Raw genomic sequence first — 20934 nt, 5'->3', positions numbered from 1 at the left:
TACAGCTCAGAATTCTGACTTTATAACTCGCAATTCTGACTTTACAGCTCAGAATTCTGACTTTATAACTCGCAATTCTGACTTTACAGCTCAGAATTCTGACTTTATATCTCACAATTCTGACTTTTTATATCTCAGGATTCTGACTTTATAACTCGCGATTCTGACTTTATATCTTGCAATTCTGACTTTACAACTCAAAATTCTGACTTTATAACTCGCAATTCTGACTTTATAACTCGCAATTGCATGTTATTAAGTCAGAATTGCAAGATATGAACACAATTCTGAGAAGAAAATCTGAATTGTGAGATCAAAAGGTCGCAATTACCTTTTTATTTTTTATTCAGTGGCGGAAATGGGCTTCCATAGTACATATAGCAAGTAGCAAGTATATCTTTGATTTTGATTTTGTCTTTTTTAATTATAGCTAGTTTGATTCCCTGTTTCGCCAACTGCTGTGAGTGTGAACTAGATTTGGAAGATGACTTTTTGGAAGGACTAGGTTAACAGACTAGTGGTTTTTAGTGCCAGCTTGTACTCAGTCCAGCATTCAGGTCTCGTCATCCTCACCCTTGGAGTGCACCGTATGACCGCTGCTTTACGTAAGACCGACAAACCTCATCAAATCATCTTTAGTACTCCGTCTCAATGCATAACTGTTCTCACTGGCCTTTTCTTGATAGCCTTTGATACCATCTATGCTTACATCTACTGAATATTTCTTTTGATACCTCTCGATACCAAGAAAATAGTTTGCTCATGGTGTTTAAATAGTGAGTAGTCAACTGTGAGCGGTTAACTGGCTCTGACCCTGAAAGCACTGCTGGTAAGGACACAACTGTTGTGTCTGGACCCTCATCCTATTTCCGGATCTGAAAGATAATTGCGCTATTTTTTATGTGAAATCATTTTCTGGAACTATCTTTCCAATCTATGAGTATTTAACTTTTTTATTTTTATTTTTATGGTAAATTGAATTTGTTTCTCTGATTTTGATGGTTGTAAAGGTCACTTAAACAAAGATTTTTTTATCATGATTACAGAGCAGAACATGAACATATTTTACATAACAAAAAAAAAAAAAAAAAAAAAAAATATATATATATATATATATATATATATAATATTAATTATTTCCATTAGCACAAAAAGATATTGAAGTAGCTCACTAGAGACACAGACTCAAATGCAATACTCACTTTAGGGGTCCAAAATTGTAGACTAGAAGGAAAAGGATTCAGACATTTTCTTTGTAATATTTATGCTAAATTTGGACCCAGGGCATGTTATTTGCTGTGTTATTTGTTATACTAAGGCAATCCTAGAACAGTTAGCAAGTCTTTTGATGTCATTGTCCTTTCACAACAAATTAAAACACATTGAGTTGACTAGAAGATTGAACCATAATGGATGAAAATATAGGGTAAAGCTTAAGGGCCAATTCTCAATATTAATTGCTTATTAACATGCATATTACTAGCCTATTTGCTGTTTATTAGTGCTTGCAAACCACATATTAATGCCTTATTCCGTTTGACCATATTTTAGATCCCTTAATCCACCCCATACTGTCCCTAAACCTTACTATTAATTAGCAGCAAATTAGGAGTTTATTGAGGCAAAATTTGTAGTTAATAGTTAGTTAATAGTAAGAATTGGTCCCTAAACTTAAGTGTGACCATATATATATATATAACATTATACTAAAAACTCTGGTTATGCGTTTCTCATTGGATACAATTGGATACAACTGATCTTAAACTTAACAATTCAGTATAATCTCTCTTCTTTGTTTTTCTCATTGTTCAGTTCACAGATCTCTCCCGGACACTGCAGACCTGAATTAACAAAGTAAGCAATTATACAGAGCCTTATATGGCAATTAAATAATTTTAAGAAATGATTAGTCAATCTTCTGAATAGCCAGAAGAGTTCCATTGTTCATGTAATTAAAGCAATCATCGTTTGACCGTTGACATGTCTTTCTCTCTCTCTCTCCAGTTTTCTGGAGAAGACCATTCGCTCAGCGGTCGAGCAACACCTCTTCAACTCGCACATTCACACAGGTCAGAGTTCAGAGGGCTTGGGGTTGACTGCCCACTCTTCATCTCCTGTGACGACGGCCCGAGAGAGGAGGAGACATCTACGAGAACAAGAGGAGAACTTCAGGTAAGGAGCAGGTTTCTCCTGAAATACAGCTATCTTTACTCTGGTGCAACTGTAGCCAAATGGCATGATAGCTTGCCTGTGCAACCAGTTAACCAGCTCATTACAGAATGTCCAGTGAACTTCTACTCAATGTTTCACGTTTCCTGGTTGCTCAAGATGTTTTTCCAATCATCAGAAACAGTTTCATCCACTTACGTTGACACTTTCACTGCAGTGGACATCTGTGATGCTGATCTCCACAGCGACTCATGCAATAATTAGCAATTCTTTTGATGTCATTGAATATGTGTGTGATCTGAATAAACATGAACGGCAGAGAAACACACTGAATTGACTAGAATAACTATATTTACACTAGTATTCAAAACATTTTGAATGCTTTTTTTTAAGCAAGGATGAATTAAATTGATCAAACGTTACAGTAAAGACATCTATGATGTTACGAAAGATTTAAATGCTGTTCTTTTCTTCTTCTATTTATCAGAGAATCCTTAAATATAACATAGTTTGTACAAAAAATATTTAGCAGCGCAGCTGTTTTGAACATTGATAATATAATTAATAAGTTACATTTACCCTGTTTGTTTATTTAAAATATTTTAATACAAAAAATTTTTTTTTGCACATTTTGGTGTGTTCTCAACCAATTAAGATGTGGGGGGCACTGGGGGTTATGGATATCAGATAATTGCCGAAAATCTTAAAATTGGCGAATGTCTGCAGACCAGCCAGTCTGGCTAAACTATTGTATATTGACATATCACTAATTGTAACCTAGCAAAATCATTTAGTTAATCCTATATTATTACAGTGATTTGATAAAACGTGGATTAGTAATGATCCATTTCAGCTTGGGTCATGGCTTGCTGGCTGGATCTGTGAGCGATCTAACTAATCCTGTTGACAGGAACTCTGAGCAAACTATCCACAGAGACACGGAAAACATTAGATTAGTGGCTCAGCAGTTGTGCTGTGTGACACACACTGATCCAACTCCAGAGACAGATGTAAATAAACAGTCAGATGAGGTATCACCTCGACAGCTTCAGTTCTACTCCGCTCTTAAGAGTTGATCCCTTGAGTAAAGGGCAAGCACAGAAAGTCCTCGCCTCGTCACGTGTTCATTCTGTGGTGTCTGAAAGTGAACCTGTGTCTTTCTCAGGGTCGAGGGTGATAAAGAGAACGTCCCGTCTCTGGGTGTGAGGGTCACAGAGGAGGGTGACAGGCGTCTGCTGCTGTTGCCACACGAGGCTCAGAGAAACAGGATGCCCAAACACAGTCCCACACTAACTGAGCACTCAGACAACCAGGACGCCCCCACCGTAAGTCTGCTTTTTAGACTTATCTTATGGCCTTCTCTTTTTCTTCCTGAAAGCATCACTATTACTATTGCTCATACTAAGTGGGAGAGATTTCAACAAAGCCAGCTTCAACTTGTCCAGCAGTGTTTATGCTACAGAAATGAAGCAATATGCATACAATTTTTTGTATAGTGGACCAAAGAAATGTAATATGTTGCATGTAACAAGGACACCATAAAATAAAAGTGTTTCTGATAAATTCTAGATCACGGTACCTAATTCATACACTTATTAACTTCTGACCCTAAAAATAAATATTATGTATATATATATATATATATATATATATATATATATATATATATATATATATATATATATTTACATTTATATAATATATAAATATTCATTAGGTAACACTGTGTATAATAAGGTAAATTGTTATCATTACAGGATCATGAACTTTTCATTTGTTAATGTAGGTTCACGTTAATTTGCCATATTATCATGTTTGTTAATGTACTTTTAAACATGCATCATTTATCAAAATTTTATTTATGGAATTAACCAATATTAATGAATTCTAGTTCACAATGCATTAACTAATGATAAAATTATTTAGAAATGTATTGACTATATAGTCATATGATCCTAAAAAAAGTTTTTTTTTCTTGGGTAACACTTTATAAGATACATTTGTATTATTATTCAATGTGTTCGGTACAATATCATGAATTTACAAGCATCAACCTTTTACAGCATTTGTGAAAGTTCATGTTAATTTACAATATTATTACAATTACAATGCTATTTATTTATTTTTGGGACCGAACAATGCTTGATTAATGGAAAGTCAATGGGTCCAGTATTGTTTTGACCCCCACTGACTTTCATTATATGGACAAAAACAGTTCTTCAAAATACTTTCTTGTGTGTCTCACAAAAGAGGATAAGTCATACAGGTTTGGAATCATTTTCTTGAATTATTATTTTTTGGGTGAACTATTCCTTTTATACTCTCGATGTCAATGGCAACAGAATATCATCAAGAACAATAAACACCCCATGAATTAATACATGGTAGTAAGCAGTGACAGGAACAGCTAATTATCTTAATCTTAATCTTAATCCTTGTTTATGGGAGACAGCACATACTGCATCTCTTTGGAAAATCAGAGGTAAATTGCAGGGCTTGCTTTTATCGGAAGAGTGTCTTGACGAGGACCTCTCGCTGACTCATGTTTAAGCTGTTAGGTGCATGTTTGGATTCTGGATTCACCTCAGCAGGTCAGACCACACTGTTCAAAGCATTTGTTGGCACACCACAGTGACGTGCATTAGACACCATTACAGATGTTTTGGTAATGTCTCGGTTTTACTAAAACATCTCTTAGGCAACTTGTGGTCAGCCAATATGGATTTTTAATGGCAGATGACCAATATAATGAGATATATAGTTTGTAATGTAAACAAAAATCTGACACCACTTTTATTATTATATATTTTTTTATGTAACTTAGAGTAAACTTCAAATTAAAGCAAACATGTTACATTTTTTAATGTTTAAATTTTTTTTTTTTTTTAAATCTACATTTCACTGAAACTGTTTTTCTCCTAGATTTTAGAATTAAAACATTGGGCCCTGCTGTATATTGTTGAATTTAAGCGAACATTATATTTACTTAAAATTCACTTTATTGCCTATATAGACCATTGCCTAGACTACTGGCTGGTTACATTGTATATCACTTTGATTGCTGTAAACTTGTACATGTAACCTAGGTAATAGGAATAGGACCTTCACACACTTTTTTTTCACCTTGCTGTTCTGAAAAACTTTTATTTCTTTATCCTTCTATTAACATATTAAGAAGATACACGTGATGTTTTTCTTTTAAATCTAGCCAATGGAATGCCAAGGACCTGATAGAAATTGCACGGGAAATACGGCATCAGCTGAATACAGGTATTTAGGCCCTTTAAATTCATTATCTGCAATTCCGGAGGAAGCAGAACAGATACTTTTATTCCTAAACACCAGAAGAATGAATGTAAGAGTACAGTAGATCTGTGAGGGTCAACTCTTGTGCTGTTTCTGGTTGTGTGTAGCACCTACAGCTCTGCACTTTGTATACTGAAGGACATCAGCATTTGAAACCGTGTTTAAAAACAGTTTAAGCTGTGCATTGTTAGCATGAATAGTTTTGTGATTCTTTTATTATATCACTAATGGATTGTCTTGTTTTCAGGAGGAACCATCAAAAGGACAATAGCTTGCATTCTGTTCAGGTAAGTTTAGTTCAGTTTCTTTTTCCTGTATCACATTTCCCGCCCTCATCTTATTTTCTTTCCTGCTTTGTATATCTTGTGTTCTGTTCTAACATTTGTGCACGGTTTCACAGTGACAGATTTACTGTGACAAGTTCTTGCAATCAAAGCCTTGTTTTTTTTTTACAAAATGTAAAAAATGTAGATTAACAACATATGTAGTTGAGTCTGGAGTGACTTATTTCAGATGAGAGGACACCTGCAGGAAGGACACCAAATAGACAGATATGATACAGTCGAAATAAGCTAGAGATGACACAATTCAGTTTCCTTTCTCTTCAGTTTCCAAAGACGTTTGTAATGTTCTCCTAAAAACATACAGACTTAGGAATATTGGTTTTGTTAAGCCCAGCTTGATCCGCGTTCATTGTGATGTCACATACATGTTGAATCAGTGTGTCACTGCCAGTCATGCGTGAGATCTCACTCCTTCAGAACATGATGTACCCAGATGTGACACGTATGCAGTGCATTGAGGTATAAGAGCTCCTCACGTATTTGATAGTGGCAGCTGATTAGAGTCTTCTTTTCCGTGAACGTGTTGAAAAGCACAATCCTTTACTAATATGCAGAGCTTTATCAGTTAACAACAATGTTAAGAATTTTATTATTTTTTTTAAAGTGAATTATAGTATCCTTTAAGTATGTGATTTGTTTAGATTTTTTCATGCACATCTTTTAAATGTATTATTTCTCCTCCAACTTACTTTCAACAAAAATGTTGCTTCTCGGCTTTTCATAGCCCTCAGTTTAAGTTTCTAGACCAGATTACTGCTGTTTTGGCATGTCTGGATATGATGAGATTCCTAGATTGAAGTATTTATATCCATAATAACTCAAATCTCATCGGTAATCAGCAATATAATCTCATTAGTTGTCACCTCTTTAATCACAACGTGAACAGGTGATGACAAGAAGATTATCTGATGAATTGTTTACTGTTGATTGCCCTTGATTGGGGAGATTTTAGGCAATGTTTTTCTGGGCCAAACATCATGTGAAAGCTGCAAATCTACTAAAAGCCTGTTGATCTAAGTCAACTGACTTCCATCATTTAATGTCGTTTACGTCATAGTTTCAGCAAAAGCATGCAGACGTTGTATATACATTAAGTTTACGTTCCTGTTGTAAACACAACCTTGTTTTAAGCAGTTGGACTGCGTGTTATTGGTGTTTAGTTTTGATGAGTGTGTGTTTGTGCAGTGAGGAACATTTGTGACCCTGGAGCACAAAACCAGTCTTAAGTTGCACATGGTATATTTTGTAACAATAGCCAACAATACAGTGTATTGATCAAAATTATCGATTTTTCTTTTATGCCAAACATCATTGGGATATTAAGTAAAGATCCTGTTCCATGAAGATATTTTGTAAATACTATATCAAAACCTAATTTTTGTTTAGTAATATGCATCGCTAAGAACTTCATTTGGACAAATTTAAAGGCGATTTTCTAAATATATATATAATTTTTTTTGCACCTTTAGATTCCAGATTTTCAAATAGTCAAATCTCGAACAAATATTGTCCTATCCTAATAAACCATACATCAATGAAACATCATTTATTCAGCTTTCAGATGATTTAAAAAAAATTGACCCTTATTACTGGTTTTGTGGTCGAGGGTCACTTTTGTCTATGAAGTCAAACAGATATTCGGAGTTAAACTTGACATACAGGAAGTTGGACTGTATGTTTCCCATGCTGTTCCTTATCTGTTCTTGTGGTAATAAAATCACATCTCTTGGCAGGTTTTCAGGGGCATTTTGCACAGCCATGTGCACCACTTTAAACAGCACAAAATCCTGTTCCCAAGGTTCGGATTGACACAATATCAGCAGTGTTGCAATTATAGACCATGATGAGCACGTTCTGAAAATCACAACGCCATAAATAGCATGTCTGCAATGGCACACGTGTGTTTCAAATCCAGTTGCAATAGCATGAGTAAGCCCCATCTGCCGTAATATATCAGTAAACAGGACTTTCAGTCATGCAGCCAGTAATGCGAAGCATGTAGTGAGGAAAAGGCCCCCCTTTGCTCCAAAAATAGACCTCGTCCCACGCCCCCAGAGCCGGAAGTGTGTGTTTGTTGCACATTTATTTGGATTACATCTGTCTGCACCCATACTGCCCCTCCTGCGTGATTGTTCAATATTAAAAGAGAGGGAAGAGTTTCGGAAATGCTTAAGTGAGGAAGCGGGGAAGGCATTTCTGCCTGCAATCTGTCTGCGTGCTTTGCGTGCTCTGAATGTTCCCTCTCTCTCTCTGGGACACACAGAGAAAGGGAGGGGTTGAGAGAGAGAAAAGAACATAAAATTTGCCACACCTACCCTGAAATGAAGGTGGGCGGGGTTTGAGCAGGGCAGGCAGCCAATCAGCAGGCAGGGGTTTGTCCCGCAGTGCCGCCCCCTGCCTCCTCCCAGCCTGTAAGTAGATGGGGGCCGGCGCAGGCAAGGGTATTGCTCAACTTAAGAAGCGCACTGCCCCCACTCTGGTGTTTATGCTTCATTCTTTTCTCTGCTAGACGCCTGCCATGAAGATCCAGGAGGCTCTTAGTGCCGCAGAGCCGTGTGACGATGTCCCCCGACTGGACCTGTCTACTCTGACAGACAACAGTAACTGGGCAGGTCAGTGTTGTTGTTGTTTTTTTATGGTCTCTGTCTCTCTCTGTATATGGGCGGCAGCTGCAAGTCTGCCTTGCCCACATTGTGTCCTCATGCAGTGGATCTTATTAAGTCATTTAACAGGGGAAGAGGATTAGAAGCAGTCTGCAAGCTGTTTTCCTCCTCGTGTTCTGCATACAGTGTTATGTTTAGTCTAGAGAGGCTTATTTTGCCATGCTAGCGATGCATTTTTTTTTCTCTGCATGTTTGTCGTAAATATTGAGGTTGAAACCACAGCTTGGTGGTGCTTCAAAGCCCTGCGATGTCCCTTGAGAATTTGGACTCGGATGCCTCTGGGATTTATTGAGTTAGCACTGGATTCATCTGTGGTTTTTACAGTTGCATGTTTTTCCCCCTCCCCACACTTCCCCTTTAGCCATAATCCTGTGTTTGTAAACACTAGACAGGCTACTGATCGCATATTTGTGCTTTTTTTGTTTATTCATCATATTCTTTAAGATAAAAGAGTAATTAGATTTTAATGCATAACTTATTTTTATAAATATGGATTATATTATGAGAAAAAAAAAAATATATTAGTGTATAGATTAATAAATATATATTATAGTAATAATGAATACGGTTTCTTTTTAGAATATTTATTTAATTTAAATGCCTGAGGGTGTTTGTGTGTATATATATATATATATATACACATATATAGCAAGAAAGAGAGAGAGAGAGATACAAGTTTTTAAAATGATTTAATTTTTAGATCGCAAAAATATGTATATGTGTATAGTTTTTTTTTCAATTTTACATTTTACTTTAATAATAAATGAATATAGATTGTGGCACACACAGAGAAAAAATTAATTTATGTATAGAATTTAAATTAATTTTAGTGTATAGATTAATACAAATAGATTACAGCACTCTTTTTTTTTACTCATTTTGCTTTTCTTTTTTAACATTAATAATAATATTAATATTGGTGTATAATACCAAGTTTATCCAGATGCATCTGAATGAAATGGATCTTATCATTGATTTGATGCATTTTCACAGCAGTTGTATTTCAGTCAAGTTTAGGATTCACAACATTTGTCATCTTCCGTGTTGGGACTAGAAACAAGCAGACGTTTAGCTTTACAAGGGAAGGGCTTCAGAATGAGAAGTGAAACAGTAGGAAGTTTAAATCCAAGCGTCTGGGAGCTGTTGCTATCTGCCTGTCACGTCTCAGCCTTTAAAACTTGTCTTGGCTATGTACAATAGTCTCCCTTCCTGTTTCCTCTTTAGTTCGTGCAGCATGTGCCAGTTGTAGACTTGAACAAACATGCGCAAACACACCCCTTTTCGCCATGACCTTGGAATATTTGTAGTGTACAGTCTCAGTGTTTAAGAAGGTCTAGTGCGGATACGCCCAATGCATGGCATGGAGCAGCCCCGCTGAGAGGGTTGCCATGTTGATTCACAGTTACCCTTTACTTTGATGTAGTGCTCAATATTGTGGTCACAGCCTTGGCAGAGTCGCTATACTGTAGCATGGACTTGCTCTATGGCACCCTCTAAATAGAATGACTTAAGATGAACAAAAAAAAGAAACAATATTTATTTTGAAAAGTGCTACACAAATCTGTAATTTGAATAGTTTTGCGCAAATCCTAGCAATTATGTTTGTTGTGCTTCGTGGAACAATTTAATTATGAATGAAAACTATGAAAAAGATAGCTTTGGGGCAATATTTATTGTGAAAAGCACTTTCTGGAAAATAAATTGACTTATTTAGGGGGTAGTCAAAGTGCCGTAGTGCATTTTTGCCTAGTTATATGTCACAAATCACAGAAATTTAGTTAGTTAAGCTTAGAAAAACAAAAGATAATTTTAGAAGAGCATTTTGAGGATAATCATTAATTTGAAAAGTTTGCACATAACATAGCTATATTCGACAAATCCTAGCAATATATTTATTATGCTGCTTAATCATGCTTAATCAAAGATATCATGATGAAATATATCAACTTTATGTGTGGTAGAAAGATTTATACAATTGAAAGCTTTAAAGAAAAGGCTGTGTGCATGTTACATACTACAAATTGTAGCAGTTAAGTTTATTATGCTAAGCGGAACAAAATCAAAGTTGAAAAGTATAAATAATTATACAAGTTAAAATGTTTTTGGAAGCATTTGGTTGGTTAAAAGGAGCTCATGCGACTGTAAAATACAGTTGCACTAAAAGCAAACTGTTGCTCCAGTTCATGGGAGTGGTCAAATGAGCGTCCAGGACTGTATGTAATGTTGAGCTGCCAGACCTTTGTCCCACTGCGGCCGGTGCCAAGAGTCAGCGGTTTGCCCAAATATTTGTCAGCTGTGATTTCCACAATTTTATATCTCACTCCCTTCATTTCTGCCTGTCTCATTCTCTTGAGTAAAACCTTTTCCTTAGCCTGTCATCTCAATTGCCTCTCTTTCCTTCTGTCTTTCAGATTCTCACTTCTTTAGTGCCCCTTTCCTTGACTTTAAAATCCTTTTAAAATCAAGTCACAATGAGGGTAAGGGCTGATATTTGCTTTTGTTAACAACTTGTTATCCATGAGCCCCATCTCTCACCAGTGACCTTTAAACACTGCATGGAAATCCCATAAAACACCCCAAACTGGCATGTACCCACCTAGCATCTAACAACCTGAGGACAGGCATAGTAATATGTGCCTTTATTTATCTCTGCAATGGCCTACTGAGACTTTTAGTGAGTCTTTTAGTGAAAGGCCATCTTGTACCACATGCTTGGATGTATTGTACCGGCTCAATAAAATGGCTCCAAATGCTCCATTAGGGAGAGGTCCACCTGACCCATTAGCTTCTCAAGCATGACTGTAACAAGCACATGACATGGGACAAAATGTGCAAAGAAGCTGTGGGAATTCAGGCTCTACCAGATTGTTGCACAGCATTTTGGAAAGTATGTTGTGTTTGAGTGAGTATGCAAGAACTTTGACTGCAAAGCTTCATTCTTCTCTTCAAACAAATTACAAATCTAGTGTATTTTCTCATCAAGTCCCATAAACTTTTGACGTGCAACGTAATGTTCTTTTAGAGCTCAGTTGGTACATCAATAAAAAAAGCTGTTATAGTAGGCAAAAACACATTGTTTTATTGTCTTTCCTAATTAAAATTGCCTTGTGCAAACATATCAACTTTATAACAAAAGATAAGATCGAGTTTGATCCTTCATGCATGCCAGTTCCACAGGTCACTTTGCAGTCTGAGTTTAACGCAACATTCTTCTGGATACATCATTAAATTGTCCTGACCTTTCTTTACGGTCACAGCATCTGCATTATAAATAAACAAAACGAGTAATGAGTAATAACCTGTAGTGTACAAAACTTAATCTTCAGAACACTTTGTCAGAAATTCATTAAATAGTCTACAATGTAAAGTACACGTGTACTGGACATTTAACAAAGGATATGGTCTACTACTATTTTTCAACGATAAAAAAAGCTGTATGGCAATTTTTTTTGCAAACTCAAGGATGCCAGAAATAGCATCAAGGTCAATAGAGTATCAGCTTAGTTAAAATTTAATATGTACCAAAACATTTGGCTATGTCAACAAAGACTTAACACTTGGTTTGCTTGCCTGGTCCGAACTTGAGTTCGATTGCTCCCCCTGCCCCTGCTGGACTGCGTTCATATTATTTTATTTGTGTCCGAACCACGGTTCGTTTGTGTGATCAAGCCAGCAGCTGTTTATCCTGTTGCTTAGTAATGTTGGCGTAGGAGAAGGCGGCAAATGCATAGCATTGCTCTCTGCACTTTTATATATTTATGTTTTTGAACCGTTCGTTTTATTTACAAAGCTTTGGTACATAACGGCACTTACATCTGTCCTATGAATGTACTACAAATGATCTAAAGAACACTGAAGGTGAACAAAAATTAGAGATCTCTCTGTTTGCACCGCATCAGGCACACTCATCAGGAAAGTGAGTGAAACACTCACACAAACTAATTTTTATTAAATAATAATTCTTTAATAGCGGTTAACGTTGTGATTTGGTATGATTGCATTCACATCAGCAGCATACCGTACCAGAGTTCACATGAACCGTACAACAGACCACCCTTTTTAAAAGGACTCGTGGGTGCGCACCTGAGTTCGGAAAAACTGTGTTCACATCATCCAAACGAACTGACCTCTGACGTCAGTCGAACCTAAAAGTGCGCACAAAAGTGCTAGTGTGAAAGCACCCTAAATCTTGTGGATGTCTTGTTGCCAATTTTTCCCTGTTTGGCTTGCTACTTACTAGGGGACTTGCTAAAATCCAGAAACACTGTTTTTGTTATTTTCCTCCATATTAACACACGCATGTTTGTGTGTTGGCAGAACCAGTCCCGGCCTACTCGTCATGGCAAAGGGAGAGTATGGATCGCGAAGAAGCTCATCTGTCACCTCACGCCGGTGGCAAGCTGATTCGCCAGCTCCTGGAGGAGGACAGCGACCCAATGGTCTCACCGCGATTCTACGCTTATGGAGATGGCCAGCAGTATCTGGATGACACTGAAGTTCCTCCATCTCCACCCAATGCCCACTCCTTTGTCAGGTAAAACCACAAACTCTCATCCGGTCTTGGAGATTAAATAGAGTATGTTTTTTTAGAGGGTGATATTAATGATGTTCTCCATTCAGTAGGCGAAGAAGTTCATCATTAGGCTCCTGTGACGATGACCGGGAGGAGCTCACTTCAGCTCAGCTTTCAAAGCGAATCCACATACTCAAGAAGAAGATCAGGAGGTTTGAGGAGAAGTTTGAGGAAGAGCATAAATACAGGGTGAGCCATTGAGATATATCTGATTGCATGACCAATTTTCAAGTCTGTTGCGAGGACTAAACAATCTACAATGACTGCACAATCAATTAAGCAAATTGCAAAATGTATTTAGCTGGATTTACTACAGATACTGAGTTTAGTGTTTTCTCTACAGCCTTCACATGGCGACAAAGCCACCAATCCAGAGGTTTTGCGTTGGATGACTGAACTGGCCAAGATGCGCAAAGATTTAAAAGGTATGAATATAATTCCTCTTGCAAGAGCGATGGTTACCATTATGAAAGTGATTTGAATCACATAAAGCCATGCTAATCCAACCTACATATTATTTTGTTCGAACAAAATGTCTCTGATGTCATTTCTCACTAACCTTTGTGGATTGGGCCTACCAGGAAAACAACCCCTGATCTAATCTGCTTGGCTCATGGCCTGCAAAGTTCCATTAAACAAGTGGCTCCATGTTCTGGCTTCACAGATCACAAGTTGCTAAAGTCAGAAGAGGATTTGACGCCCATTCCCCGCCAGCGCAGCAACACTCTTCCCAAGAGCTTTGGATCTCAGCTGGAGAAGAAACCCACTGAGACCAAAGCCCCCAAACCTCCTGTGGAGAGCACGCTTGAGGCAGTCATGAACAAACTGCAGGAGAAACGCAAGGAGGCTGGCCGACCTGAAGACATTAAGGTGCGATTTCAAAGATTTTTGTTCTCCATTTGACCATTTTTATTTTAAACAAATGCATGAATCTTTAAAATGCCATCCTTTGTTCTTCTTTAGGACATGACCCGTGAGCAGATAGGAGCAGAAAAAGTGGCCCTTCAGAAAGCTCTATTATATTATGAGAGCATCCATGGGAGACCAGTGAGTATGCAATTCTTCAAAAAAGTGTAATATGTTCACCTTCTGAAGGTTAACAACTTAAGTCAAGGTTGATTTCAATGTCACTCTTTCTTTCATTCTTTGTAGATCACCAAGAATGAGAGGCAAGGCATGAAGCCTCTATACGATCGGTACCGACTCATCAAACAGATCCTCTGCAGAGCATCTGCTATTCCAGTCATTGTAAGTTGACATTTTTCTTGCTTTCCCTTTCCGTTGTATCCTTGTCTCCCATTTCAGTTTCCCCATTTCCTGGAGAAATTCTTCAAGTTGGAGTTCATATACAGCAGGAGTGTCCAGTCCTGCTTCTGGAGAGCCACTATCCTTCAGAGTTTAGCTCCAGTCTTAATCAAACACACCTGGAGTGGCCAGGTCTTCGGGATTACTTGAAAACTTCCAGGCAAGTGTTTTGGGATAGTTTGGAGCCAAACTCTGCAGAACATTGGCCCTCAAGGAGTAGAACTGAACACCCCTGGTTCACCTAGTAAGATACATGCGCTCCCAATGTTGAAGGCTGTTACAAAAGATTACAACTTTATTATTCTGCCTTCTAAGATAAATTTCTTTGGCCATATTTAAGCCAGCACCCTCAAGAAAGTTAACCGTGTTTTTACTAAAAAATAAAAGAAAAAAAACAGTGGTTTCTACAGTTAAACCATGGGAACCACAAATTAACCATAGTTTTTCTAGACTAATCATAGTTTAACCCTGGTTTTTGTAGTAGAATAGTAATAGTAAAAACATGTTTACTGCACTTTTACTATAGTAAAACCATAGTTAGTTTTAGAGGGGCCAAGATGACCGACTAAGCGAGATAAATTTTATTCAGTATAATAAAGTATTAATAAAAAAATAAATTGGTTCTGTTACCTAATTCTTGTGCGTACTATGTATATTCTTGTGTGGTCAGTTTAGCAACATGCTAACATAAGACTATTGAAGCCTATCAAGTTTGCTGCCTATGTAGAGTGTACTAAATTGGTCACTTCCATGACAGAGTTGCTGCCAATGTAGGCAGTTGGCAGCATGGCAGCTAACTAAGTTTTGGAAAAAAAGCTAATACTTATCCGAGCCACGTTAGCAGACATGCAAAAGCTAGTGTTATAGTATTAAAGGCTACTAAACGCAAAATGGATATTACAATAATATAATACTTGAAAGCCTGATTATATTTGGTTGAACTTCTGTGTGCACTCATAAATTGTATTTTAGCTGTAGCCTCTCCATTGTTTAGTTAATAATATGCTGCTCCAGGTAAATTTTTGATTAGCATCAGTTTGGGTTCTCAATTTAGCTGACCCATATGCCCTAAAACTGAAATACTCAATCCTGGTCCTGGAGAACCCCCAACACTGCACATTAGATGTTTTCTAATCAAGCACACTTGATTCCAAGACCTCAAATGTGTGTTTCAGATAAAAGTGAACTTGCAGTGTTGGAGGGTCTCCATGACCAGGATTGGCAAAAACTGCCCTAAAACATAGGTCTTCAATAGTGCTGGAGATCCACTGTCCTGCTATCCGCTAAGTGTAGTTCCAACCTGCTCCAACACACCTTCCTGGTCATCAAGTCATCCTGAAAACCTTGATCAACTTGTTCTGGTGTGTTTGATTAGGGCTGAAGCTAAACGTTGTAGAACAGGGTCTCCAGGAGCAGGGTTCAAGACCTCTGCCCTAAAACAATTTCTTCAGATTTCAAGGTTTATGTAACATAAACCTTATAGTTCAGTAGAGGTCCTGCCCTGAGTGGGCTGATGTGTAGTTAACCGGGTTGTAATGTAACTATTAACACCACCACAGGGCTCGCCTTCCAGCAAGCGCAGAGGCCCCCTGCTGCAGCCCATTATCGAGGGTGTACCGGCCCTATTCTTCAGCGACACCAAGGTGAAGAGCTGTTACTGCTCAACCAACCAGTGATTCGGCTGACCCACCTCCTTCCCCTCACTAGTTTCCTCATTAACCTAATCATGAATAAGTAACTGCATGGGAGTGCTATGAGATTCGACTCCTGCTGATTCCATTGCCTTTTGATCACACCCCCTGGGTTTTGTATTAAAGAAAAACTTGAATCAGTAATTCAGTGCACTAAATGCTCCAGTTGGAATGAATATAATTTACTGCACTGCTGGAGCACTGATGCTTTTCATTTGTACTAACACTCATCATGACAGAAGCTTGATACCAATGAGACTTGCCTTCTAAATTAATGTTACGCTTGATACTGCTGTCATGCTAGTATAAACTCTTGAATTTAGCTGCAGTTGAGCCAACCAGCACCATCTGTTCTTTTCCAGGAGGAGGAGGATGGCTCGGACGATGACAACGACACCAGGACAGAGTTCACGGTCACGGTTAAGCCGGAGCTGAGCATGCTGGGACTTCTCGACCAGCTGGATGAGGACACAGATGGTTTCATCTCACCTCTTGATGAACTCTCACCATCCAAGAACACCACTGACATGAGATTGTCCAATTTGCATGCTGCGCCCATGTAAGTATAAGGTTAAGAGACAAAGTCCCATGTCTTAGGGCACTGACACACAAGATAATGGTCGAACAGAGTGTTTTGACGATGTGGAAAAAGTCTAAATCAAGTATAGGAATATGCCAGAGTTTTGAAAAACACCAAGAGAGCAAATATTTGCATTGCATTATCGCTCTACGTTACTTGTGGGATGTTTTTCACAACACTTGCATGAAGAAAAGCATTGTTTTTCCCGATACAACCGGACACTTCAGTATGCTCTTTGCTGATTGGCTTGCGCGACAACACATCGCGCAAATTTCCCACGGAAGACGCAATTGACACAAATATTACATGTTTGTGCCAATTGTGTTGCCCAATTCATATCTTTGCATTGACTTTGTATGTAATCTACTCATGCAAATAATTACATTCGCCTTAATGACCAGGTCTCTTTCAAAAAAAAAAAAAAAAAACTAACATGGGGTGTGTTTCCCAAAAGCATCGTTAGCTAACTATGATCATAAGTTCTATTGAACTCGATTGGTAACAACGGAACTTGCGACCATAGTTGCTTTTGGGAAACGCACCCCTTGGCTGTTCCCAAAAAGCATGGTAAACCCAAGTAGATTGTAGAGACCATTGGTGCCAATGGATTCTACAATACGTTTATGCTTAAGATGACCTGTTTGGAAAAGCAGCCTGGTAAAATAAAGGTGTAAATTGTTTCCAACCTTTGGATGTACGATGCAACATAACTTTTCCTAACCTTTTGAATTTGCAATGTTATGGTTTGAAAGAATCTTAAAACTTTCTATTCCTTCCTAAAACAAACAGGCAGGAACTCGTAGAGCAACTCCAGGAAGCCCGTGAAGAAAAGAAAAGAATCCGCAAAAACCTCCGTGATTTTGAGGATCAGTTCTTCAAACAGAACGGCAGGTAACGAAAACTTCCTCAATAATACACATTTTCATGTGCAAGTTTGATCTTAGAATTGTACATTTCCTTAAGCTTGAATCGGTCTATACAGAGAGAGACAAAACCTTTTACCTGAATGCTTTACTTCTGCTGTTCCCATAGAAACGTTCAAAAGGAGGATCGCTCACCCATGGCTGGAGAATACAATGAATACAAGCACATTAAAGCCAAGCTACGGCTATTGGAGGTGCTCATCAGTAAAAGAGACTCCTAAGTTCATCTAGTGCTCAGCTGGGATTTACTCTACTAGCCAAACAAGGACCAGCAACTGCTATCCAAAGCAATAAACTGTGTACAAAGACATGTTCCTCTTTGTTATTGACTAATTACAGGCACATTTGGCTTTTAAGGATGTCAAGACTTACGTGGTTCACCAGAACTACAGTGCTGTTTGTTCCACTGTACAGCAAAAAGGATTTGTGTTCTGCTTTGGACTTGCGTTTGTTTCTTGTTTTTTTGCTTCTGCTATGAGACCATGGATTTCAGAATACAATCAGATTACTTGTGAATCTCTGATCTTAATTCCCTGTTTCTGTTATATTTTGTGTTGTATTATACAACAGTTCGTATAGATTTGAGCTTTTTTTCGATATATTTAATATTGCTGTCATATAGAAACAACTGTGTTTTCGCAATCAGACATAAGCTTTGAAGAACATTGAGATAATGCTTCTTAAATCATCGGTGGATATACTTAGAGATAAGGAGAGTTTATCATTATAGGAACTTTTCGTATTTGAAGAAGATAACCGATTTGTGGAAGGAAGGCTCTCCGTATATTATTTTTCGTTATTTACTGGTGCCATAATTCTTTATTTTGAACATTAATGCTTCTGAGAAAATGTATTATTTGTACATGTTCATCCTCAATGAAATATATTTCTCCCCCTATTAAGACCATTTACTAAGCTAGAGTTTATATTACAAAAGAAATTTTTTTTTGCAAATGAACAACTGTATGAAAAACAAAATCTGTTGCCATTTTCTAATGGTGTAGAAACGCACAAACAAAGGTACTAGAATTCAGCTTTCATTGTTATTGCTGTAGGTTTTTTTTTTTTTTTTTGTACTCCAGTGTCAAACTGGTCATCAAATGAAACTCACTGTTTAACAGTGATGAGGGTGGAATGAATCCCCTCAAAACCATCTCTATTGTTAAAAAGCAATAGAAGGCAAAACAGTGGGGCGTCACTGAGCATTTGCATCTCGTAAATGCAGAAACACAGTGAGCACATCACCACCTTCTCTTATTCTCCAGATTGGAAAATTGTAGTGTGACCTTTGTTTTTACAGAACGTGACAAGGCTGATGGATAAAGATGAATAATGTGTGTACATTTTAGTACATGATTGTATTTGTATTTTGTATATATGATATTAAAAAATAAAAACTATTTTTTTCTGAATATACTGGTGTTGGGTATTCATTTCGATGTCAATCAGTGCAGAAAATGCCATTACGTTTGTAATACTCTTGAGGTGAAATAATTTTATTGTTCTCAAAAAAAAAAATTGATAAAACAATATATTCCATTTGAAAGCTATAAAAGTAAATATACTTTACTAAAATAACAATGCATCAGTAGCCACTAAGAAGCCCTTGTTTGTATACATTGACAGAAAGGAATAAGTTAGATGGAAACACTTCTTTAAACGACCTTCCATCAAGTACAACAAATACATCTCATGCAGCTAGATGCAAAACGCCACAGCAAACACCTCACCTTGGTTCTAACAGTTCTCTATCGTCCAACTGATCTTAAAAACCACAAAGGTAAATCATTCTGATCCATTTTCAATAACAACCCAACATTAATGCTCCACTCAAAAAAAGAAAATGCGAGTAGAAAGCTAATCCCCTTTACAGCATATGACCTTCCTTTGAAACAACAGGAGGGATTGAATTGAAAGCGGCAATGGATTGACTGGAAGAAGAAAACAGCTGTTAGAATATTCACATTTGTTGGATTAAAACATAATTACAATCCCATAACTAATACACGTACATCAACCAGTAGTTATTGCTGGATTTGTTCCTCAATGAAATCTCAACCGATGTCACTTTAAAGGGATAGTTCACCCCAAAAAATTAAAATTTTGTTTATCTGCTTACCCCAAAGATGTACAGTAGGTGACTTTGTTTCTTCAGTAGAACACAGAGATTTTTACTCAAACAGTTGCAGTCTGTCAGTTATATAATGGTAATGAATGGGAATCACGGCTTTGAGAGTCAAAAAAACCAACAAAACCAAATTAAACCCTGAGGTTCATGATGATACATTGATATGTAAAGACACAAAATGATCAGTCTGTGCAAGAAACTGAACAGTAGTTATATCTTTTTTTTACCTAATGCACTTTAAGGCTTTATAGCGGATCACAGACTTATAAGTGCATTACTGCCAGTTATCTCTCGATAAGACCATTGCCACTCTTAATTGAGATTGTAGATAGAGTGTCAATGGTCCATTTGAGAGATAGGTGGCAGTAATGCACTAAGTCTGTGATCCACCATAAAGCAAGACGACGACGACGCTGTTGAGAACGCGTTTAGGACAGTTCGGACATTGCGGTGAATCAGTGGTTAAAAAGAAAAATCTATATAAATAGATCAGTTTCTAGCACAGACCGATCGTTTCGTGTCTTTACACATCAATGTATCATCACGAGCCACATTATTTAATTTGTTTTTGTTGGTGTATGTTTTTTTGACTCTCAAAGCCGTGATTCCCATTCACTTCCATTATATGACTGACAGACTGCAACTGTTTGAGTTAAAATCTTTTTTTTTTTAATTCTACTGAAGAAACAAACTCATCTACATCTTGGATGCCCTGGGAGTAAGCAGATAAACATAAAATACAATTTTTTGGGTGAACTATCCCTTTAAGAGAAATATCAGATTTTTAACCTATAGTTAATTAAAATATTTTTAAAAAGCAGCTTCGCCGTTCAACCTGGACATGGCATGCACATGCATGCCAATCATTAATAAGAGACATTTTTATGTTAGTGGTTTGCTACTGTACACAAAAGGAAACCAAGTGGAATGGATTCAGGAGGTGCGAAAATGCATAAAATCCTATAGGAGTATGGACTGAACTGGTGAAGCTTGGAAATAAAGATATAATTTATCAAGTTAAACCCTTTAATGTATTGCAGGAGTGTCGAATCCTATTCCTGGAGGGTCACTGTCCTGCAGAGTTTAGCACCAACACTAATTAAACACACCTGAACCAAATGTAATCAAGGTTTTCGGGATTACACAAATCTTCCAGGCAGTTGTGTTGGGATAAGTCGGAGCTAAACATTGGCCCTCCAAGATCAGGATTAGACATTCCAAATGTATTTGGCTTGAAACTGGTGTACTGTGC

The 20934-nt window shown here is 37.4% G+C and overlaps 1 protein-coding gene across 6 annotated transcripts in view; it reads left to right on the top strand.

The window, feature by feature from the left end:
- LOC132143974 (protein FAM13A-like) overlaps positions 1-18494 on the top strand; it is a 44429-nt gene extending 25935 nt beyond the window's left edge. For 2 of the 6 annotated variants that reach the window (XM_059554648.1, XM_059554644.1), the window contains 16 exons: positions 1813-1854; positions 2005-2172; positions 3335-3494; positions 5378-5439; positions 5723-5762; positions 8329-8431; positions 12800-13016; positions 13106-13244; positions 13399-13480; positions 13720-13925; positions 14019-14102; positions 14208-14303; positions 15920-16003; positions 16414-16610; positions 17421-17522; positions 17664-18494. In XM_059554648.1, coding sequence (XP_059410631.1) covers positions 1813-1854; positions 2005-2172; positions 3335-3494; positions 5378-5439; positions 5723-5762; positions 8329-8431; positions 12800-13016; positions 13106-13244; positions 13399-13480; positions 13720-13925; positions 14019-14102; positions 14208-14303; positions 15920-16003; positions 16414-16610; positions 17421-17522; positions 17664-17775 — 1894 coding nt within the window. In that variant the 3' untranslated portion in view covers positions 17776-18494. Of the gene's footprint in view, positions 1-1812; positions 1855-2004; positions 2173-3334; positions 3495-5377; positions 5440-5722; positions 5763-8328; positions 8432-12799; positions 13017-13102; positions 13245-13398; positions 13481-13719; positions 13926-14018; positions 14103-14207; positions 14304-15919; positions 16004-16413; positions 16611-17420; positions 17523-17663 lie in introns of all 6 variants that reach the window. The other 4 variants (XM_059554645.1, XM_059554643.1, XM_059554647.1 and 1 more) reach the window with 3 other exon arrangements.
- The last annotated feature ends 2440 nt before the right edge of the window (positions 18495-20934 follow it).

The sequence above is a fragment of the Carassius carassius genome, chromosome 7 (genome assembly GCF_963082965.1).
Source record: "Carassius carassius chromosome 7, fCarCar2.1, whole genome shotgun sequence".
Classification (NCBI taxonomy): Eukaryota; Metazoa; Chordata; class Actinopteri; order Cypriniformes; family Cyprinidae; genus Carassius; species Carassius carassius.
The sequence above is the reverse complement of the archived record's forward strand: the minus strand, read 5'-3'. Positions and strand labels throughout refer to the sequence as shown.